The 14,246-nt window shown below is 40.2% G+C and overlaps 1 protein-coding gene across 3 annotated transcripts in view; it reads left to right on the forward strand.

Moving 5' to 3' along the window:
• CDH23 (cadherin related 23) overlaps positions 1-10,411 on the forward strand; it is a 914,269-nt gene extending 903,858 nt beyond the window's left edge. Inside the window, exons 65-68 of one of the 3 annotated variants that reach the window (XM_083146306.1) lie at positions 1,459-1,588; positions 2,600-2,722; positions 4,040-4,153; positions 7,537-10,411. In XM_083146306.1, coding sequence (XP_083002432.1) covers positions 1,459-1,588; positions 2,600-2,722; positions 4,040-4,153; positions 7,537-7,860 — 691 coding nt within the window. In that variant the 3' untranslated portion in view covers positions 7,861-10,411. The remainder of the gene's footprint in view (positions 1-1,458; positions 1,589-2,599; positions 2,723-4,039; positions 4,154-7,536) is intronic. The other 2 variants (XM_083146304.1, XM_083146305.1) reach the window with 2 other exon arrangements.
• Positions 10,412-14,246: the final 3,835 nt, after the last annotated feature.

Raw genomic sequence — 14,246 nt, forward strand, 5'->3', positions numbered from 1 at the left:
CAGGCGCCCTGTTATTGCTATTGCTATAATATCATGGGTACTTATGTATTAATGTATTAGCAATTACTTGGCTTCGCTTATTGGAGCTGCTGTCCTAGTAAGAGTTTATTGATGAAAAGGTGTGAAAAATTATTCCCAGGGCTGGTGCAAGGCACCGGAGCACCCCAGGCGAGTCGGGGTGGGGGCGCCCCGGTGCCGGGGGTGGGTACCTGTGTAAAAAAAATTGCTGCCCCGGCGTCCCTGCAGTGCTGGGGCGGTCAGGGGTGTCCGTGCTGTGGGGGTACCTGCGGCGCCGTCATGTGCATAAAGCTGGCTGCGGCCGGCGGGGTCCCTGTAGTGATTAGCAAATAACTAGCGCTATGCGCGCGGCAGCGCGGGAAGCGCTAGTTATTTGCTATTCACTACAGGACACCCCTGACCTCCCCAGCCCTGCAGGGATGCCGGGGCAGCAATTTTTTTACACAGTACGCTGGGGGTGAGGGGCGAACTGCCGCCCTCCAGGTGCCGGCGCCCTAGGCAAATGCCTAGAGCTGCCTAGTGGTGGCGCCGGCCCTGATCATTCCTTATTTCCATGTTGTGTGGAGATAAGGAATGACTGAAGAGTTACCAGACCTATGCTTACGAATGTGACACTAATTTGGGAGCACTTACAGTAAGAATACCCTGAGCCCACTGACAGTGCTACGTTTCTAGGCATCCAAGTCTAGCGCTTGCTTGCTCCAACTCCTCCCTTAGAAAAATAAAGTTGTGAAAAATGCACCTCAGTGTTGTTTCCAGAGGAAGGGAAGGAGCAAGAAGTGAGGAGAGAGCATGATGGTAACTTGCTTGTATCATAGTGGGTATGGATCATTGGGTAGACAGCAAATAGGTCGACACCAATAAGGTTTTTCAAACAATTTTGTCCTGCATGTCAACACAATCGACATGGACACTGGCCTCTCGCATGGTTCGCTGTGCTCACCATGCTTCGGGCACGGTGTCTCGCTACGCTTGGCACACTATTTTATTCTCCAACCAAGCCCTATGGTAAAAAAAACCATGTTGACCTTTTGACTGTCGACCTTCATGCATATCGACCTAGTGGTGTTGACCAAATGCTTGTAGACCTAGTGACCGTATCCCATCACAGCACATCAGACTAGCACTGGGACAGCCCTGGAAATGGTTGACTACAGCCAACACACAGGGCCACCATCACTCCCTTACCTACCCAGTATCCCCATCCACTGACAACCCCACATAAATAATCATTACATGATCTGACAATGACCTCAGAAGAAAATGTTATCAAATTTCTTTGGTTAAACTCATTGCTCTTCTGGATTCTGTATTTACCACAGGCTTGGAACACAGGTATAGGATTAGAGTAGTTTCCAAAAAAGCAAGATCAATAAAAGGATATGTATCAGTAGTAGAAGTTAATTGCAAAAGGGTTTTTATTTTGGTTATTTATTATAGGGCGAACCCCGTGTGGCTGGATCCTTTCTGCAGAAACCTGGAGTTGGCAGCACAAGCAGAGCATGAGGATGATTTACCTGAGAACCTGAGCGACATCACAGATCTGTGGAACAGCCCAGCAAGAACACATGTAACTACTGCACTTTCTTTCTAAGTGTTGTTACCAAGTATCACTATTTTAATAATTAAGGGGCATCTGAAAACACAATTCCTAATCTTACTTTCTCATTCATCCTTATAGAATTTCTATATAGAACTTACTGTATGTGCCAATAACGCACCATGTTAAAAATGTATTTGCATTTATGTGTAGAAAATGCCAGTGAGTTCTGTTACAAAACAACATTTTGTAACTGTAATATGAACATTTTATTTGATCTCTTCCTAATCTGATGGACACTCCATGATCCTCACATTCTATGTATCTGCTTCAACTCCATATTATGCAATGAGGCCTTCCCACTCTCCAACCAAAATCTCCTTTCCTTTCCTAACTTCCCTTACCTTGCTTCCTGTGCCCTTCTCTTGGATCCATGACACTTAAATGCCTGTGGTGTGATATTTCCCTTAGTCTACCCTTTTTTGTAGGAAAAGGGTTAACAAATCTTCGAAGGAGATAAAGTACAGCCAATAAGCTTCTAACCTTTTTTCCTAGCACAGTCTGTTACTTTATCTCTCCAAGATAAATCCTTTTATAATTTTTATTGATCAAAACCTCAACCCATAATAATCGCGTCACCTGGTAAAATGCTTCCAAACCTAACTTTTGTTCCCCTCTATAAACCACTTCTCACTCCCAGCTGCAAGATTTCACCCAGGGTGCTGCCCACTAATTGAGCTCCAAACCTTGTCTGACATTTAGGAATTTGACCTGCTCTCTTAATACCTACTTCAGTACACATACTACTCTTTCTGGGTTTACTACCAACTACTGGCTCAATTTCCTCTCCGAATCCTAATTAATCATATTGTCTGATCATTGTCCTCTTCCTTTAGTCTCTCACAATTTATCCATTTGCACCTACATGGTTAATCTCTTGTATACTTTTTATTTTTATGTATATGTTTTTGTATAAATTGTTAGTGTCATAGAGATTTGTGTAATTTTTATTTTCTTTTGTTAAATGTTATGTCCTTTTAGGGTACCTTTGGCCGTGAGCCAACAGCCACTAAACCAGAAGAGGACTGCTACCTTCGTGCAGCAATTCAAGAGTATGATAACATTGCAAAACTGGGACAGATTATGCGAGAAGGACCTATTAAGGTAAGGAAACAGTTATACTAATTAATAATATCTGCAGAAGTGAGAAAGATGACCATAATTAATGCACAATTATGAAAGTGTGTAAGACACTTTAGGTCCTAACATTATTGCTTCAGTAAGTGGTGTTTTTGTTTTGAATAAGCATTTACTTATCATTCTTTTTTTATTTACTTAAATTAGTGTCATGAGAGGAAGCTATGAGCAAGAACGTCAAGATTTTGTGATTGCATCTATATAATGCGCTCACTGACTGGGCAGCTGAACTGCAAAGCCAGATGCAGGGCTGCCATGTTTTGTGTCAATGCGTCTGTGTTTGATGTCAAGTAGTTGCCGCGGAACACCCCTTTAGATTGTCTGAACATGTCGGTACTGCACCGCTACAATGCCATCTCCACTGCCTCGTCCCATGGACTGTGGTTGGATTTTTCACAATGCGACCGCAGTTTAAGAGGTCCTGCAATGACTAGTCACTTTTGTGACTAGTGCTGAATCAGCCTACAAAATAGTAGTGGTCTTCTAGTTCAGGGGTTCTCAAACTTGGTCCTCAGGACCCCACACAGTTCATGTTTTACTAGCAACCCGGCAAATGCACAGGTGCATTTATTACTCCTTGACACATTTTAAAAGGTTCTGTGCGGAGACCTGCAAAACATGCACTGCGTGGGGTTCTGAGGTTCGTGAACCTGTAGGTTTTTTTTAGACCTGTAAATTCAAAGACTGAGGCCTAAGCTGAGTTTGATCCACAAAATAGCTCTAAAATGTTGTACGTAAAAGAATATTTATGACTATGTAGGTACTGTGTGGGGGACCTCTCACAATACTGTACTTACATAGTTATAAATATTATTTTATTTGGTTCTGCATCAGCTCCAGGCTTAATGCCAATATATGTGAAATAAACAACGTCACCAGCTCATAAGCAAGAAGAAGTTATTTACTGTACATTTTATTAATGAATAATAATTTTATTAATGTTTGAATAATTAAAAACATTTATTCAAATACAAACTCAGTAATACTTGTACAGCAAAATATTAGTTCTAAAATCTGCAATTATACAATAAATAAAGCACCTACAGTACTAGCTTCAGAGCCCAATCTGCAATCAGCTTTCATTATCGTCATCTGTGTACACTGTACACCGAGTGTCTTAGATTTGCGCGCACCTCAGAAATCATTCGTTGGTCGGCGACATTTGGATTGACATCACAAGCAAGCTTTTTAGAACAGCATATTACTTTGCCTTAAAATCTTTATTTTGTGAGTGGAGTAGTAATATAGTATAATACATGAATGCTAACCATCATCCTCACACAGGGATCCCTGCTGAAAGTGGTGCTGGATGACTATATGAGACTGAAAAAATTGTTAGCACAAAGGATGGTTCATAAGGCCACCACCAGCACTGGGGACCAGTCCTCGGTCACAGAGGTAGAATGTTTTGCAGTGGTTTGCAGGCAGTAAGGCCTGGTTTGTGGGTAATGGGATTGCATGGTGTGCTTTCTATATGATGTAACCACAGTCTGCTGCCACAAACCACCAGTACTTTGATGTTTATTGGGGAAAACGATTAATATAAATCTTTGAACAAAGAGAATGCAAATGTCAATGAGGATTCCTACATCAATATGTCAATCATTTAATAATCCTGCATTGTTTTGTCAGCAATTGAGTTGCATTCACATTAATGGCGCAATGTAGTCCTAGTTTTATATTGTACAGTTTAGACCAGCTCTCATTTCCCTTTGTAACGCATTTTGAGCCATTTTAATTTCCTATTTCCTTCCCCATGTAGTCATGATTTAGATTACAAGCGCCACAAAATGACATCTTTCCCTTTTAGAATACACCAGTATTCTAGTTCTAACATTCTCCTCTGAAACCCATTAGGAATGTTTTTCGACAAAGCTTTAGCCGTTCCACAGTATTCGCTTACACAAACATATAAAGGTTAATCATTAATTATCAATTTTTAGAAGCCTATAGATGCAGGAATAAATAGGATATAAATACGGGTTCTGTTTGATTTCTACACCTGAGTGAATCTACATTTTCTATGTGACGTCAGTCCTATTTGTGCATGCATCTTTTAGTTCCTGTTCTCCTATGTGTTTTTGTTTTGGTTCTAAATTATGGCAAGTACTTTTATTTTGGATATGGATGCTTTGATGTGGGGTCTATCAAGGCTAAGATGTCACAATTTTTATGGTAATTTTGTCAGCATTTGCTTTCTCTCATCTGTCGGGGGTGGGGGACTCCTCACAAACCCCACCCCACCCCACATGTGCGCTACTAGTCTGGTGGCTGGTGTCTGTAGGCATTTTTATTTCAGTTGCATACAGGGGAGGCTCCAGATGGGGGGCAGCGCAGTTTAAAATAGGGGAGGCACAGCAACTGCCACTCCAAACTGACTCACTGGCAGTTGGTGGGGCTCCCCTTTTTGAATTTTGGACTGTGCTGCGGCCCCACCTCTGGTATATTCTGTATACAGAATATACCAGAATGAGAAATGACACAATATGCGCCACTAAAAGTCATCCTCTAATCTGAAAAAGTTTAATCGGGCTGTAACAATTACTGCATTTTGAATTATGTGTTAAATATGAGACACAAAAGAAAGACACAAAAAAGTTGTTCTACTAACCAACAACATGAGGTGACAATAGCAAATAGCATTCAGCAAGTTGTTCCTTTGTTTATTGCTTTCTTTTTCCTGTATTGCTTTTATTTTCTTGTTTTTATGAATACTTTTAATCTGAAACCAGTAGTATGGGTAGATGTATGAAATGAATCAGTTATAAAGGTGGAGAAGTGATAGGCCCGATACTTTATCACCGGCCAATCAGCTCCTCACTATTACTGTAAGTTACAGACTGTAAAAAGGTTAGCTGGTGATAAAGTACATTATCACTTCTCCTTCCTTATAACTGTTTAACATATCTTCCCCTATGAGCAGTATTCAATGAGAAAAGTTCTCCGTGTTTTATGGAGAATTTGTGCTTTGTTCGCCTTGGACGGAGCATTTTGCTCTCCAAAAGCGAGCAACCCTATTCAACGTGAAATATTCTCCATCTTTCTAAGTGATTTTCTCCGTCTCTCCCCGTGTAGAAATTCTCCATCTTTTGATGGAGAGCTGGAATGTGAACTTTTAAACTAAAAGGTTTTTTTTTTTTAACTTTGGTGTCAAAAAATCAGTTGTTTTTTTCTGTGAAGGGGCATGTTATTTTTATTCATGTGCTTATAGCACATGAATATATATTTAATTTTAAAAAATATATATTTTTTAATTTTTTTTTTTTTACACAGTGCAGCCAGCAGGGGGCGCCGGAGTGCTCGAGCCGCTCATTAGATATTCATATATTCACTGCACCCGATCGTTAATATGCACGATCGGGTGCAGTGAATACTGGGTCCCCCGCTGGCTATAGGGGGTGCAGCCTGTGCTGCCTGGGTTCCGGAGAGCCCCCCTCCCCTCCACAGTCCTCTGGAGCAGCCAGGGAGACTTTAATCTCTCTGGCTGCTTCCGTCCCCCGGCTCCCTGAAAGCTCCCTGCCGCTCGTCCGCTGCAGGGGTTAAGACTCGCCGCGAGTGGCGGCGAGTCTTCAAAACATTGAATAGTGAGAGCAGGAGGCTCCGGAACATGGAGAGTGCATGGAGAGCGAAATAAAATGCTCTCCATGCACGGAGAACTTTGACATTGAATACTGCCCTATGAGAGTTAATTAATGTGTGGTAATAAAAGATTAACTTAAAAAAAAAAAAAAAAAAAAGAATAATTGTGTAACATTTTTACTACAGTACATTGTGTAATGTATTTCAACAAGCAAGGATAAACATTTGACATTATTATGCTAGCCATGGTATTCTAAAGCACCACTAAAGTGGAAAGTTTTGTGGGCGCAATTGTTCTGAGACAATAGCATAGGCATACTACCTCCCTACTTTTTATCCATGGCAGGAGGGACATCCGTGCAATTTAGGGGCATAGCCTGGTGGCAAGGGGAGTGTACTACAAATTGCAGCACTCCTAAAAAGGCCACACCTATGTTTTGCGACTATGAGAACATGGCCAGTGGCTCTGTAAGCTGCTAGCCAGACCTTCTGCTTGAAGGAATGGAAGCTATGTGTCCCGCGGTATGTGGCAGTTGGTGACCGTTCACCCCGTGAATAGACGTTGTGTCTATTCACGGGGTGAACTGTCACCAACTGCCACATTCCGCGGGACACTGCCAGCCCCAGGCAGGACACGGGAAAGTCCCCCCCAAAAAACGGGATGCTCTTGTGGAACGCAGGACAGTTGGGAGGTATGCCATTGTCAGTGTGGTACCTCCAAACCACCTCAAAAATAGTTACACATGTAATACATGTCGCGTTATACAGAACACATTGCTCTGTAGCACCAGGTGTGTCTGTGCATGCAACTTTTCCCATTGAAATGCATCTTAAAATGATATGTGCATTCCTGCAGTTTATTATTATACATAATAAATGGAATGTTACATTGATTTTCTGGAAAACACTGTAATGTACAGATACAGCTGTGGTTGCCCAAAAAATGCAAATAAAATACATGTTCATGTAAAATGTAACAACAAAGATGTCAAGCGATACCCACGCGATATGTGTAACGTGACTTGTATCACATTGAATGATGCAAAAAGAGGCTAGATACACATCTGTAATTGCAATGTGTGATAACTGGAAACAAATTATGGCGCTCAAGTTGGTTATGGACAATTTTACGTGAAACAACAGGCAAGGGCAAAAATGAAAAAAAGAATTCCAAATGCTAAATGTTATGTTTTGTATTACAGCTGATCCAAAATGATTTAGATGAAGATGAAGATCAAAGTCCAAGACACGGCTCTCTGCGTTTCAAACACAAACAGCCAGTAGAACTAAAGGGACCAGATGGAATTCATGTTGTTCATGGAAGCACGGGAACTCTTTTGACTTCTGACATGAATAGTTTGCCAGAGGATGACCAAAAGGGCCTGGGTCGATCCCTGGAGACCCTTAACACAGACAATTGTGTATACAACGACAGAAACGCACGCACAGAATCTGCCAAGTCCACACCGATGCACAAGCTGAGAGATACTATAATGGAGAGCCATCTGGAAATAACGGAATTATGACTAGAGGTGGCCTCATTGGTCTAGCAGTTAAGAAATGTGTACTGAGCCAACCTATCAGCATCATAGCACAACTTCAAGTGGGGGGAACTTGTGCTAGCACAATGCATTCTTCAAGAACAATATAAGCACAGTAAAATCATCATCCATTACAAAGTGGTCTTGTAGGTTATGCAACAGAATTACCACCCAAAAGCTTGTCCCAGTATGATAGGAAAGATTTCAACTGTGTGAAATATGCCATGGTCATATGCCAATATGCGGTGGGAATAGAAATTGATGTAAGAAAGCAAACTTGCCAGGAAGATAGGGCAATAATGCTGAAAATGGCTTGGTACAAAGAATTCTTTTCTGCTGGCAGTGAAATACTTTTCTGGTGTTGAAAGGAGTATTCTTTTAAAAACAGAAACACTGGACAAAAACACTGCCTCAAGGCCTGTGAGGTCATAACTTTGTTTTGGGTGAGTGTGTTTTAGTTGTGCTGGCTTACCAAAACTCCACATATTACACAGCACAACCACCAAGACTTTTGAAAGCATTTCAGTGTGTACTGTACTTTTATTCATTTTTAAATGTACGTGATTTTTGTGTTTTTTATGTTTGTTTTGTATGTTTGAAGAGGAAAAAAAAAAGTATGTTGCTTTAAAATGCATTGCGCCTCGTCTTTAAACCAACATTTCAGAGGATATTAAATTGCTTAATGAAGAACCCAGAACATTTCATCCAATGAATCATTGTGTAATTTGTAGGATAAGTGTTATTTATATTTTTATTTTATTTTGGGGGGAGTGGATAATTGGCTGCAGAATTCAACTAGTGGTTAATTGATATGTAGAACTATTTTGATTGGTCTTACGAACAAGGGAGTCTGAAAAGGGGCAACTTTCAATTTTGATGTAAAAAAAAATGATCCGCTATTTATCGACTAAAAATAATAATAAATTAAAATATGAAAACATACACAGCAGGCCAGTGTAATTCAATTTTGTTATGGTATGCATCATAGACTATCTCATGATAGACAGTCATATGGTCGACCACTAATAATCAATAGTCACAAGGTTGAAAGGGTCGGCACACTATTTTATTCTTCCTCCACACCCTAGTGGATGGTAGGGCATGAAATACCATCTGTCGGCACATGTCGGCTGAAAAGTTAGTAAAAAAAGTCAACCTTTCATGTCAACCTTTTGACCATGGCAACCTTTTGACCTTTAAACCCTGTTGACCTTTAGACCCTGTTGACCTTTAGACCCTTTCCACCTTGAATGTCGACCTTTAAACCCTGTTAACCTTTTGATTGTCAACCACTCTATCACTATGATCATTTGGTTGTGGTGTACGGAGTTGAAAAAACAAAGGAAGTGACCTTGTCGTTTACAATCCTGATATAAATAAAGTTACATCAACAAAAGTTTTTCTTTGGTTCCATAGGAGTGCTTATGTTCCTTAGAACTTCCAAGAAAACATGGAGGACATTATGGAAGACTGGTGTAACTTAATTATATTATTTTCCATTTATAGATGGGATCATTTCCAAATAATGATACATGTGTTCATAGTAAAGTAACCATATGCTTGTAACACAAATGATTTATGCTTCTTTATGTGGTATAGTAGAGGTCTGATTTAATAATATATTATTTATCTATGCAGTAGTTGACTTGTGGTTTTATTTTAGGCATTTTCCTATTCTGAGTACTTACAAACCAATCAAAATGAGTTTTGAGCCCATAATAAGGGAGACTGGGTCTTTTGGCATTTGCATATGTGAAAACATTCTAATTTTTGGTCTGACTGCATCTACTTTAATGTCTTCAGTTCTAATATCTTACTTACTCATTGTGCAAGAAGTACCATAGTAAATACTGTCCTTTTGAAGATATTATTTAATAACTGGCCTGGAATTCTTCAGACCTTACAAGCTCTGTTTGTCCTTACAGGTCTTACTTTCTCCATAAAACAGCAGTTTTTTTAATTGGCCATTTGCTAACTTACCAGAGCCATAAGGAGGGCAGTACAGCTTGGTGCACCACCAAGCTGTACTGCCCTCCTTATGGCTCTGGTAAGTTAGCACTTTTGTGATAAGGACAGCATGGCCACAGACCTGGATAATGTCCATTACAATGAAGTGGACATTGCATTAATGGACCAGGCAAACTGGGCCATTGTAATTTAGCCATGGGCCATTGTAATTTAGCCATGCAAACTGTATGTTGATTGCAAACAATCGTGAAATTTTGATAAAGATGGAACACCTGGACTTCTGAATATCAAAACAACTACCAAGACTCCATAGTTATGTATTGTACGGTTTTAAATGCACCAGCAAGTGGGACATGGGAGAAGGCTCTACTACGCAGCCACAGAAAAATCTCCTGGTCCAAAAAGCAGAACAGAAATTGTTTTATTTTACTTTCACTTAACTGGAATTTGATTACCACAAAAGATATCCAAACATCTAAAAAGAGTATGTGCGTGTACTGTATGTTTGTATCTATGTATGTAAATCTATAAAAGAAAAAGTATTTTTAGAAAAAATGTTGTGTTTTTTATTACTGCAAGAGGAAATTGTTGTTTGAATGAATTGATGGTTTAAAGACCTTGATAATGATATGCTACCCAGCATGCTTGTCACTTTTGAAAGGTCAAAAACAATATCTAATCCCACCATGTTCCCACCATTATTCCAGGAGTGAAGTAAATTGTTTTGTTTTTGTGTTGTATGAAGATTTGTCATTCGAATTTTCTAAAATTTTAAAGCAATCATAAAGCAAAAGGACTATAGGAATATTTTTCTAATCTTCATTATATTACAACACTTTTCAAGGGATACCGATGCTGGCATCCAGAAGGAGGGAACCCCTGCCTCCCCCAAAAGCCTCCTTTGCAGCAGCATAACCCCCTGCTAGGGTCTAACCCCCACTCCCTACCGCTTAAACTTCATCTCCTTCTGAAAAGGTGAGGCAGTAACACCGTGCATGCTGCCACATTAGTGGATAGAGATACTGTAAGACAGTCAATAGGGACCCATTGACAGGGTCAAAAGCTCCACAGTTAAATGGTTGACAAAATAAAAAGAAAACCCTGGCAACTCAAATGGATTGACACAGCCTAACCCTTCACATGGTTTTCATGATTTTTAGGTGTTCGGTATTGGGCGGTTGTTTGTAAAAAAAATAACAAAACCCATGGTCATTATTTCTCTTTTTGGTGTTGATCATTTATTTGTCATGGGAACAAAAATCTGGAAATGTATAGGAGAAAAATTACAATCAATGCTGAAAAACAGACAATTGCTTTGAAAAAAATGTTGTACCAGATTGATTTAAACAATTTGTCTCACTGACTAAAGTATTTTCCAGCATTTAGGAGCAAATTTTGCTGCTATACATTGTCTGTTTTTTGTTGGATTGGACAGATAAATCTTGTGTGTATCCAGCTTAAGACCATATGAAACCTTGTTAAAAATCTGGAGTTGACTTTGGGCTTGTTTACCACTATAGGGATAGTCCAATAGGTAGAAGTATACCTAGAGCTAGTAATAGTAGCTACAATTGTGGTACCGATTTTCCTACTAGTAGAAACAGTCCAAGTAATTTGGACTGTTGTTGTTGTCCATAATCCTAGTTGTAAACCAAGTAATAAAAATAGTGATGGTCCTAGTGGTAGAACATGTGGACCTCTTTTTTCAAAAACACATAAGCAATGGAATATTATGACTTTTTGGGTTAAAAATACAAAATGGGGAGTATTTTTTCCAAAATAAGGGGGGGGGGGGTTAACAAGACCTCTTTTTTGTTTATATACTATGAACTTCAGAGTCCCAGACAAATCTACACACCGAGTGATTTTACTAAATATATGTGATATTCTGCTGTTGACTCATTACATTGAGCTGCATATATTGAGGACAGAGGTGACCCTCAGAAGCACTTTTGTAGTATGTACACATTAAACTATAAGAAATGTGCCATTACCAATGGTCGTTATTGGCAATATAGTTTAAAATACCATCTATTGTGTACTCCACCTTAATCATTTACTCCACAATGTGCGATTTTTACTGGTTTCTGAAGGATAACTGCGGGATGTGCTTTGCACATTTGCATTGATCATAATTTGCCAATTTTATTCGAAGTGCCACACTTTGGTTAAGATTTTATTTTCGCAAATTATCTTTACAAAGGTCAAGTTTAAATAGGATTATTTTTAAATGTTTTGTTTTATTTGAACTCAAAAACCTGTTATTGTGGCATTTCTCACTGTTACATTGATCCAACTTGATTTATGTGGTACTCACAAAAATTACACTTTGGGGGTGGTTTCAGAAGTTCTCAGAAAATATCATTAGTTTACTTCCTGGCATGATGATAAAGATCTTTTTTTATTACGCTAAAAAATAAAAAAGGGAACGGTGTATTCCCAAACACTAAACAGAAACTGTCCCTCCTTGAATGTAACGTAAAAGTGTATAGGAACAATGAGCAGACAGACAGACAACCAAAGATTCCATGCCCTGGAGAGGCTCTAAGATTCACATCAGGATCCAAGTGTTCACTGTTCTTCAAACAGAGTACTGCAATAAATCTGTCATAGCTAATTAGCTTGATTACAGGAGCTCTGCTCATACTTGGGACAAAGGATAGGAAAGCCTTCTCCTAGTACCATTAAGCTTATGTTACAGCAAGCAATGGTGCATCCACCAATGAACACAGATTCTGCTTTCTGTTGAAAAATAAAAGATCTTAACCCTATGGCAGTTGTAGCTGAGCTGGAAACCTACCAATTCACTGCTTTTGCCTTCTTTGGAGGGGAGGGCATTAAACTGCATTTAAGTCTCTGCCATCACATGCCAGTATTAAAATTAGACCAAATGAGAGGTGATGCAGGATGGAACAGATTGGAGCATTATAACCAGGATGATTCTTCGCTGGTACTGCATTGCAGAACATGGTAACGGGTGTGTAACCAAATATTTAATTGGCCTTCCTTTCCATTTTATATGTGTCACAGTTCCCAGAATCTGGCACTTCCAGCCAGACAGGGCTACCACCAGTGTTGAAAGTAAGGGGGTACGGCATACCTGTAAGAAATATGTTGCAGGTACCCACCCAGCGTTATGATTGGTGCTGTATGCAGCTACTGCTGATTTCGCCTGTTACACTGACAGACATCAGCGGCACTGACAGCATGCTCCAGAATTATAAGCACAAGCTGCCCAGCTCTCCCCCAAGGAAGAGCCCACCCCCAGTCCTTCCCTGTTTCTCATTCCCTGTCTCCTGATGCCACGCCACTATTGTCATTTAGTCACTCCTCTAGCTTTGTGTGACCACGCCCCCTCATGACACATGGCCATTTTTTGTGGAGGCTATCAGTACCACCAAGAAAAAAATTCTACTTGCACCACTGCCTACCACTAGAAATGTCACCTTCAGTCCTGGCCCCCCAGTGGCACGACCATTACTTACTAGCAGCAGTGACTAAGCTCTTTCACAGACGGTCAGGAGCACAGCCTACAGTGGGCCATGCCCCTCTGTATCCTGCACTTGGCAGGCTGCAGTGTGTATTGTGCCAGTGCTGTGTCCCTGGGCTCTCCAGAGGCTGGGGACGAGCCACTGTAACCACAGCCACCCCCCGATGACCTTGCTTCCAGAGAATGCTGAAAGGCATTAACAGTCCTGTAAGTAGTGTCGGTCTTTTCCGAAGGTTGTGGGAGATTTTATGGATGTCAAAATTTGCATGGACTTTGCAGACAGTGACTTGCAGAAGCTGGTGCTGAGAAGCACAAATTTTCTGTTTAGAATGTGGCAGATTTATAATTAGGTTGTTTTGGTGCTTCTTGGTGTGAAAAAAATGTCCCCTCTTTTCTGCATTGCGAGTATACAATATTGTTAGCGAATCACTAAAAAAAGGGGGGGGGGGGTAAAAGATTGAAAGTGGAGAGTTTTGTGCTGGGATTGTACCCTCTCGCACAGTAGAAATACTACACCCCTTCCCACCCTGGAAAAAGTTTTCTGTCATAGGTGGATTTCATGTGGTCCTCCCAAAATGGCCACTACCATCCACTACTTTCACCTATTTGACATGGGATAAACATGCTGGTAGATATGACAAAACCCTAGGTAGGAAGTCCCTGAAAATGACCATGTTAGCCGAAGCCACACACTCAAATCTACAACGCTGTGGGAACATTTATCCACTAATCCGCTAGCTCTGCAGGGTAAATTGTTATTGTTTACAATTAATATACTGAGTTAAAATTCTCTTGTGACAATAGAAACTTGAGGATTTTAAGTTAGTGTTTTTAAAAAGGACTTAAGAGCTGTTTCTTCTAGAAAATTAACTTAAACAAAATTGTAAAGCAGACATCCATATAAGAAATTGAA

Source organism: Crinia signifera, chromosome 6 (assembly GCF_055691185.1).
Source record: "Crinia signifera chromosome 6, ASM5569118v1, whole genome shotgun sequence".
Classification (NCBI taxonomy): domain Eukaryota; kingdom Metazoa; phylum Chordata; class Amphibia; order Anura; family Myobatrachidae; genus Crinia; species Crinia signifera.